Source organism: Belonocnema kinseyi, chromosome 7 (genome assembly GCF_010883055.1).
Source record: "Belonocnema kinseyi isolate 2016_QV_RU_SX_M_011 chromosome 7, B_treatae_v1, whole genome shotgun sequence".
NCBI lineage: Eukaryota > Metazoa > Arthropoda > Insecta > Hymenoptera > Cynipidae > Belonocnema > Belonocnema kinseyi.
In genome coordinates, this window is record NC_046663.1 from 100,833,425 (window position 1) to 100,843,537 (window position 10,113).

The 10,113-nt window shown below is 31.7% G+C and overlaps 2 protein-coding genes across 4 annotated transcripts in view; one reads left to right on the forward strand and one right to left on the reverse strand.

The window, feature by feature from the left end:
* LOC117177508 (serine/arginine-rich splicing factor 4-like) overlaps window positions 1-2,199 on the forward strand; it is a 4,821-nt gene extending 2,622 nt beyond the window's left edge. For both annotated transcript variants that reach the window (XM_033368258.1, XM_033368257.1), the window contains exons 4-5: window positions 1,611-1,765; window positions 2,153-2,199. In XM_033368258.1, the coding sequence (XP_033224149.1) occupies window positions 1,611-1,764 (154 nt within the window). In that variant the 3' untranslated portion in view covers window position 1,765; window positions 2,153-2,199. The remainder of the gene's footprint in view (window positions 1-1,610; window positions 1,766-2,152) is intronic.
* Window positions 1-10,113, reverse strand: part of LOC117177506 (thyrotroph embryonic factor) — a 371,804-nt gene that overhangs the window by 300,661 nt on the left and 61,030 nt on the right. The gene's annotated exons all lie outside the window — the stretch shown is intronic.

The following is a 10,113-nucleotide window of genomic DNA, read 5'->3' on the forward strand; positions in this document are numbered from 1 at the left end:
GTTACTTCAAATGTCACGTTTAACTCAGGGGAAGCCCATACACTACGTTACAAATTTGAGTATGGGGAGGGGAGGATCACGATAGAACTGCGCTTGCAAACAAGGGAACGAGAATGGGAGGGAGTTACGTTACGAACTCAGGTAACGTTTAGTACATTTCCTGATAATGAATTTTAACAAAGTTTTCGAATTTTAAAATTTTGCAAAAGATGGCCCTGCAACGGCACAGTTCAAGAATAATAACTTAATACGTTTGAAAATCACTTTCATACTTCACACTCTTTTCCCTATTCCCCACTTTTACCCTTTTTTAAAGAATTCTTTTTTTCGCTATTTTTAAAACTTACCTCCTTTTCTCGTGTTTCCTTTAAATTCGAACTGAATTAATAGAACTCAATCATTTTTTTTGTTTTGTTTATAAGTCTATTATTATATTTTTGGTTCGGAATTCATATCGTTTGGTTCAAGAATTCCACAAATCGATTGAAAATCTTATCCTTTTGTTGAAATTGCGACTTACTTGTTAAAAGCTACGTTTTTTATCCAAAGTTCCACTACTGGGTTGAAAATTTTTATTACAAATTTATTTTTGTACCTTAAAAACGCAGCTAATTCATAAAAAACTGAAGTACAGTGATACTCGGAGATATTGGCGATTTTGAAACTGAACATGAACCTAACCTACCCTAACGAAACCTGAGATAGTCTAGGCCCGAAAGTAAACAGGCTTTGTTTTTTCACGCCTGAGTGAGTACTGCACACCCCGCAGCTCCACACACCCACAGTCAAGGCGCGGCGCCGTTTCGCGGAATTACTATCTCTGGGCGCGCTATGTCCGAGTGACTTTTTATGAATTTTATAATTATTTTGTTAAAAATTCAAATATTTTGTAAGTCATCTCTTTTGGTGGAAGTTAATCTATTTTGTTGAATATTTGTCCTTTTTAGTGGAAAATTCATATTTTATGATAAAAAAGTCATCTTAATTGGTTGAAAATTCATCTTCCTTGCTTGAAACACATCATCTTTCATTTGAATGTTTAACTATATGCTCAAAAATACAATATATTTCAATTTAAAATCTGAGCAATTTAAAGTGTTTCATATTAGATTCAATACGGTATATTCATTTTTATTAAAAGAATTCATTCTCCTATTTTCATGAAACATCACGCTATTTACCCCTTTTTAGAACCATTTTGGGCTCTGATGTCTGATATTTTAATATTTTTAATTACTAGCTTGATTCATTATCATAATAAGGGGATTAAAACTAGCCTGAACTTGTTTATGTAGTTTATGGGAGCACACTCACAAAGATCAAAAGAGTTTTAATCTCTGAAACACGATGAACAACTTTGAACAGAAAATTTACAATTCTGATACCCTTACGAATTTTTAATGTTATTTGATATTCTCATATATGTCTTCGTTTAAATGATTCACAGTTTTTTTATTTATTGAAAATTTTCTTTGCAAACAAACAAAAAACTTCGTGTCAAGTCAAAAATTCATGATTACTCCCTGATTTCCGGATGCAGTGGATACTTTCCAAAAATAGTTATTTATAAATTAGAATGATTTTTTGAATATCAATTAAAATGTGTCTAGGATTGAAAATTCAAGATCAAACAACGCCACTCTCTCGAGAAGTAGACCGAACAGTCCAGGCGGATCAACAATTTCCGGAAGTTCAGATGAAATGAAGCAAGAAACAAGACAGAATAGTCGAAGTGTGAGAACCCCTGCAGAGGCATTGGATTGAGGTACACAAAAAACCATTGAAACGGAATTTTTTAATCTTGCATTAGCCTTATTGACATAACGTTTCCTGTGTTCACATTCATAGCAAGATGGTTCTTATTATGTAAAGAGGACAATTCCAATCTAATGAAAGAAAAACATAGAAATAGTTCTAGAAACTTTTGACTTTCGATCATTAAAAGCTAATAACAGAATACCTTGGTACATTTAAAGACAGTTTGGAATTTACAAAAGTTGAAATATAAATGAAAATCAAAATCCGAGACAATATTGTAAATCATCTAAATGCAATAAAGCAAATTTAGTTTTTCGCAATTCCATTTGCCAGCCAAACAGTAATAGCGATGCAATAACATGAAATATTAATACCGTCTGCTTTCTGTCTGCAGCACACCGGAAGTACCACCACGATATCACGTCCGTCGACCCAGGAAAATGAAAAAACTGAAATATTTTTGAACTTATTGACGTGTGGGATATACTTTTTCACATTCTTTTACACTTTTTATTATACACTTTGTTTTTCTACGCGATTTTTTTCTACGTCTCCTTAACGTTGTTTTTGATATTTATTTTTGTATCTGCCAAATAAAACAGTCTTGCTCAAGAAATAGGAGTCTTTATTATTATATTTCGAATTGAAAATATTTTTAATTTAACTTTTCTAAGTTTTATTATTTTATTAAAGAGAAAAAAGATTCTTTGTAAAAGATGATTTCAATTTCATGGGAGTGACCTAGTTTCAATTAAAATTGTTTATTAGATGAAAGTCACTTGTATTTCGAAGTAAAAGAAAATTATTTATCACAGAATTCATACTTCTACACATGAGGATTATTTCATTTATGAGTTTAACTATCTGAAATATCGCGTATTTATGACAAGTATTAGGCGGCCCTGATTTGGCCCGGCCTTGTCGTCTAATGATAGTCCCGCTAATGATGCGGCCGTACGCACACGCATTAAACCACGTGTTCGCCTAGCCAGTTAAGCCTAGTTTGTTTTATCCTCGCCTTTATCTGTATTTCTAGAGCTGGAATTCCACAGAACTTGAGAGATTTGTCGTCAGAGTCTAAGTTTATAGGCTGGGGCTTCAAATTCACACAACTGCTAGATTTTTAATTTAATTTCAAATTATATAGTTATCTTCAAAATTGAACGAATTCTAGAATTAAGCATTCAAAATATAATGCGTTTGAAGATCTGAATGTTCAAATGAACAAAGCTGTTTAATTATGGTTTTGTAAACTATAAACAGTGTATTTTTCCAATTAGTGGATAAAAATTTTCTAATAAAAATTTAAAGGGTTTTATTACAACAAAATCCAAATTTTCTCTTCAAACGTCTATAACTGTTTTTTTTATACAAATGAATTTTCAAATTTATGTCGCAAACAATGACAGGTGCGAAAATGGCATATCAGATAATTATGGACACCTAAAAAAGTACTATGAAAAATGCCTCTCGCTCTTTTGTGATATCCTGTCTCGTTTACGAGAAAAATTAAAAAATTATATTTTTAGGAAGGAAAATTCTTCCGGTCTCAAAAATGTTTAAACCCACATAAAACTATTAGGCTGTTTTTTTATATAAGCAGAAACTGTAAAAAAGATCTAAGAAAAAATAAATAACGTCCAGTTTTCTTCAAAAAGTGTCTTCGATTTTTTACGAAATTAAAAAATATATATACTTTCTCCAAAACCCGAACTTTTTATATTTTCCTACAAATATATTCGCATTTTTCTCGTAAACCATGCAGGATATTATATGGGCAAAAAATTCTCCTACAATTCGAAAAGTTTTTTAATCTGCATAAAACACGCTGTATTCCTTCGTTATAGAAGGCCAAATTAGATCAAAAGTTACAGAGGTTTCTAAAAAAAAATGGCGTTTTTTTTTAAATGATGCACAAAGTTGAAATATGCATAACTTCGCAGTATATTTTTTCGCAAATCGGAAAATTGCTTATCGCCGAATTTCCTCTAGAAATCAACATAAATCGTCCGCGAAACTTTTTGCGATTGCCAGTGTAAAACAGGCGACATACTTCACAAATAATTTCACAATCTTCTTTCTTCATGAAAACACATTTTCATACAGAAACCAGTCCAAAAACAACTAGAAATGCATAAATAATTATTCTGACAATTATTTATGTATTTCTACTTGTTTTTATAATGTTTTCTGCAATTTATTTAGTTATTTAGTATTATCTGACAAGTATCTGGGTATTATCGCGATTATCTGAACGGTCATCTATTATCTTATCTTAGGGATATGAGTATGCTAGATGGCTCCAACGTCGACTTTGTTGCAACACATCTAAACTCTAAAGCATTGAGTGACCACCGCCTGGTGTAAAACTTGCATAATTTGGAATGGATTTGGTCATAGAGAAAGCTCACGATAAAAATTTGTATTTTAATTCAAAACAATAACCAATTTACTACAGACACTAACCGCCAAAATGGTTGATGTCGGCAATTGTCGGTAACAGGAATATGTGTCTAATAATCACTGTTATGAACTAATTCCATATAATCTTAGTTAAAATAATTTCTTTGGTCGTGCTAGAGTTCCTCTAGGGAGAGTTGTGTCACGTTACCCCCTTCGCTAACCACCGCGAAACCGCAATCGGACATACGTAACGAAGTTCGAAACATTTGAAGTATTCTTAAGGGCATGCTCTTCGGTGACCACGTGACCAAACTAGTCCCCGGTTATGAGCATTTATTTTGGTTTTCACTATGTCCACACGGATTGAGATATCGTGTTTAAAATTTGGCAGATTAAATAAAAAGCACTAAAGAATGTTTGCATACATCAATATGTTTATAATTTTAAAGAAAGTTTATTTACAAATTGATGAAATAGGATATTACCATTCGAGTTATAGCACTTTGCAGATCATTTTTGGTTTGATGCATTGTAGATTTTTTAATTCGCTCATATTGAGCACTGACAACAATTTTATACTAAATCGTCTAAACCTTTAAAAAAATTAAATTAAGTAATAAAATTTGCACATTCGTTGCAAATCAAAAATTTAGTATCTGCACACACGTAATCTATCATTATTTTTGGAGCATTTTTAGCGATTTCTAGCGGAGAAAAAAAGAAACTTCGAATGTCGATAAAGTCGAGATCACGTGACTAAGTTCGTTCATAAAGTTTTTGTGTAGAGAATGAAATGATTTTCATTTTTTTTGTCCTCACTACGTCAACACGGATTGAGATATCGAGTTCAGGATTTAAGAAGTTATACAGAAAGTACTAAGGAACGTTCGTATATATCAAAATGTTTATAATTACGAAGAAAGTTTTCTAGTAAAATACTACAGGAATAGGAAATAAACTTTTAACGTCGATAAAGTAGATGCCTCGATTTAAAAAATTGAGGAACATCTTAGATACTCGAAAATCCGTCCAAGTCGCAGCTTGAGAAATGTGCATCTTCAGAAAATAATAAAAATTTTCTAATGGTTATATATTCTTGTGGATTTTTTGTACTGGTGTGAAACAATTCTAAGTTAATAACAAAACCAATACAAATAAAATTTCGCCCGGGGGCGAAAGACAAGGCCAGTCCGACGCGAGTCCCGCTGGTTGGTTCACTGGCAACAATTGTTATCAGCTGATCGATTCAACGTCAAGAATGATGGAAGTTGGTTGGAGAACTACGACGAGTAAATTTTAGCACATTGCTGGTGTTGCTATGTTTCAAATTTGAAATTTGTCTTTTATTTTTAGGACCAAACAAATGAAAATCATTTTACACAAAAATTTCATGAACGAACTTAGTCACTTGATCTCGACTTTATCGACGTTCAAAGTTTCTGTTTTTCTCCGCTAGAAATCGCTAAAAATGCCCAAAAAATAATGATAGGTTACGTGTGTGCAGATACTAATTTGTTGATTTGCAACGAATGTGCAAATTTTATTGCTTATATTAATTTTTTCAAGGTTTAGGCGATTTAGTATAAAATTGTTCTCAGTGCTCAATATGAGCGAATTAAAAAATCTACAATGCATCAAACCAAAAATGATCTGCAAAGTGCTATAACTCGAATGGTAATATCCTATTCCATCGATTTATAAATAAACTTTCTTTAAAATGTCCAATATATTGATGTATACAAACGTTCTTTAGTGCTATTTATTTTATCTGTCAAAGTTTAAACACGATATCTCAATCCGTGTGAACACAGTGAACACCAAAAAAAAAATGTTTATAACCGGGGACTAGTTTGGTCATGTGGTCACCGAAGAGCATGCCCTTAAGAGTCATTATATATTTTCGTGTATTCAGATCATTGCACCGATTGTACGAAATTTTCTCTTTCGTCTAAGAATTTGTAATCAAGCTAAATCAAATGAAAAAGACATTGAATACAAATATTGTATACTGCGAAACTTTGTACTGGAAAAATTACTAAATTAGGTTACAATCGAGGGACCAAGGCAGCAATTCGTATATTTTAATACAATAATCGTAAGCTATGCTCTTTTTGTATGAAACTTTCCTATTGATAATACGAAGTCTTAGTATTTTTATAGTAAAATCCTAAATAGGATAAATTAGTAGAAACGTCATTAAATTATGCAAAAAGAGTAGAAGTAATGAGTACATAAAATAAGATAAAAGACTAAATTTGTAAGAGGAATTGCTATTGTCTGTAGGAATATGAATTATACTACTATATACTATACTATTATGTAACATTTTTAAAATTTTTTAAAATGAATTTTGTAGTTCGGCATGTAGTTACTAGTTACTACTCGGAGTAGTAAACATTACAAAAGTTCCGCGATGTCCCTCCATTGCAAACTGAAAATAGTCAAATCTAGTCTGATTTTTAGCAAATATTGCAGCAAAAGGTTTCTCCGTGTGGCAATTTGTCTTCCATTATTACATTTATAGTAAAATGTATACATTTGAAATGTAATTTCAAATGAACTTATGAACTTTCGCTTGCAGCATGAATTTTCTGTGATATTTATATAATTAAACAAGTTTTAATTCAATAATAATCCCAACAAATTAGTAGTAAAAACTTTTCTGCTTTATTTATGTAATTTACATTTTAGATGCATCACAACAAATCCTCACTTACGTTTTACCTATTGTTCTGAAATAAAGATTCATTTTACTTTACAAACAATAGAATTAGAAATTTGTCCCCATGTTTTGTCTCATTTTAATTTTCTTTTTTTTTGTAAAAATTGAAACTTTGTAGTATAAAGTTTGATTTAGTTCATTAATTAATTAACATCGTAAAAATTCATGTCATTGAAAAAATTATTTTTTACATTTTAAGAATCTTCAATAAACAAACCTAAATTATTATTATTGTTATTCTACTTACTATCTATTAGATTTTAGAGCCTTTATCAAACAATCGTAAATGATAGTTTTTTTTAAGTGTGTATAAAAAAAGATTTTTCACTTTTCGAACATTCTTTATTATTATACCTACATTATTATTTTTATTATGATTATTTACTATTCTATCATTGTCTGAACATTATATTTGACTTGAAAGTCGCGCCAATTTCAAAAAATCCGATTCCCCTTTCGCGGCACCAATCAGAAGCGGAGTAAGTGGTCACAAAACTTTCCCTAGAGGATCTCTAGGTCGTGCTTTATGTTATTATTTGTTTTTTCTTCTCTGTAATTTAATGGTAGAACAATAAATTTTTTTACGGAGAATGCTAATTTCTGTTAGAATGTTCTTACTACTCTTTTTATGTGGTCATAAACGATAATTTCGGAGAAAAAGGAAAACTGCAAATATCTTCAAGAATGATATGTGTTAAAGTGTTTTCCGAATTGGAGACGTCACATCGTTCTATAATAAACGCACTTTCTGTGAAGTCACGAGGAAAGATCGGACAGCACTGTCCAACATAACACGAACTCGTGATATGCACGCGCACTCATGAGCCCACGCATAGTTTCAGATATACATGTTCTCAAATTGTAGACGCACACACTTAAATTTATTGTATTTATTTTAGATAAACCCTTATTTACTTTCGAAAAAATCAAACATTTCTCCCGTCCATCAAATTTGCCAAGCCACTTGAACTAACCCTACATAGAAAATCTACCCATGAGGCTTAAAAGAATTGTAATTAGTTTCATATTATTTTGAACTATCTTCCGCTTAAAAAAATATAATGCAGCAGGATGGCCACTTAAACTTGAAAAAAATTCCAGACTATTTTCGGGTTTTCCCAACAAGAAAATTACATTATCCATTATTATCCATTATTACGTTTATGTAAATAATACCATATTCTTGAAATTTTAGGTCGAAATTTATTGAAATTCCAACAAAATAAGATGAATGTTCAAACAAATAGTTGATTAAAAAATGCTAACTAAACAGTTAAATTGAAAACCATATATGTAGTTGATTTTTCAAGCAAAATAGACGAATTTTCAACAAAAACAGTTGCACTTTAAACCAAATACAGTCGTACTCCGAGTTAATTATTGTTTTGGTTCTGAACTTCGACTTATAGCAGTCCAAAAAGTGCTAAGGGACATTTTGGCAACTTTACAGGAGAGCGAAAAAACATTCTGTAAAATCAAAATAACCATTTCAAGATAAAACAAAAGTGCACTTGGGAGCTGAAACATTACTGATTTAAGGTAAAAAAAAGTATTATCATAAAAAGTTAACCAGTTCCGAGAAAATCCACCTAAAATTTTGAAGTTAGAATTTCAGAGGTTTTGGAAATCGGTTTGCGGTAGCGAGTAAAAGTGGGTCCGTTAAGCTAGCACCTCCACAATCGAATTTTTGAATTTTTCATAGCTCAGAATTTTGGGCTTTTTTTGGGCTGCAATAAAAATTTTTGGGCTCCTTTACTTTTTTCAAAAAATCAATTTTCTTGTGGAGGTGCCAGCTTACATTAACCCAGCACCTCCACTTCCTTAAATCACTAAATAATAAAAATTAAATTACACCAGAATTTTGGGCTTTTTTAGGCTTATAAAATCCCCCAAAAAATTTCCCCAAATCAACCCTTAACTTCCAAAATCAACCCCCTTCAAAAAATTGAAAATTTTCAGTTATTTATTAACGGGACGTTTTTGGGATTTTTTGGGCTCCCAGAAAATACCCACTTCGATTTTTGGGCTCCAACCCTTACAGTAAAAAATTAACCCCATTGAAACACGCAGATATGAAATTGTCAAAAAATAACTTTTATTACATTTTAGAGCTTGAATAAAGTCTCTGATTTTTGGGTTCCTCGAAAATACCCGATATGATTTTTGGGCTTCAACTCTTAAGTCAAAAATCAACCCACGTTGATACTAGTTTGTCAAGAAATCAATTTTTATAGAGTTTTTTTATGGAAATAGAGTCTCTGATTTTTCGGCTCCTCGAAAATACCCGATATGATTTTTGGGCTTCAACCCTTAACGTCAAAAATCAACCCCTCTCTTCCACGTAAATACAACTTGGTCTGCAAATAAAGTTTTCTAGAATTTTTCAATGGAAATACAGTCTATGATTTTTAGGCTCCTCGAAAATACACGCTACGATTTTTAGGCTTCAACCCTTAAGTCAAAAATCAACCCACGTTGATACTACTTTGTCAAGAAATCAATTTTTCTAGAATTTTTTAATGGAAATAGAGTCTCTCATTTTTGGGCTCCTCGAAAATACCCGATATGATTTTTGGGCTTCAACCCTTAACGTCAAAAATCAACCCCTCTCTTCCACGTAAATACAACTTTGTCTGCAAATAAATTTTTCTAGAATTTTTCAATGGAAATACAGTCTCTGATTTTTGGGCTCCTCGAAAATACCCGATATGATTTTTGGGCTTCAACCCTTAACGTCAAAAATCAACCCCTCTCTTCCACGTAAACACAACTTTGTCTGCAAATAAATTTTTCTAGAATGTTTCAATGGAAATACAGTCTCTGATTTTTGGGCTCCTCGAAAATACCCGATATGATTTTTGGGCTTCAAGCCTTAACGTCAAAAATCAAAAAATGTAAAAGGCAAAATAGGAATAGCTCGGATTCGGTCTACTTTGTGTAAAAGCTGTCAAAAAAGTTAACCAAATCTGTCAATTTCCTCGCATTAAAAATAAAAATGCTCCAAAATTGAAGGATAAAGGCATCGATAAATAACGAACACGAGAGACGCTTTCGTATTCAAATATTATTTGATTTATTATTCTAAATTTTAAATTAATTATAAATCAAAAACTTGAGGGTGTAATATGGTCACAGCTTCCTCCTTCGATTAGATAAGCAGCCCTATATATTTGAGGGCTTCAGGGCCACTAGTTTAGTTCTAATCTTGACTTTACTCTGTAACCAACGAA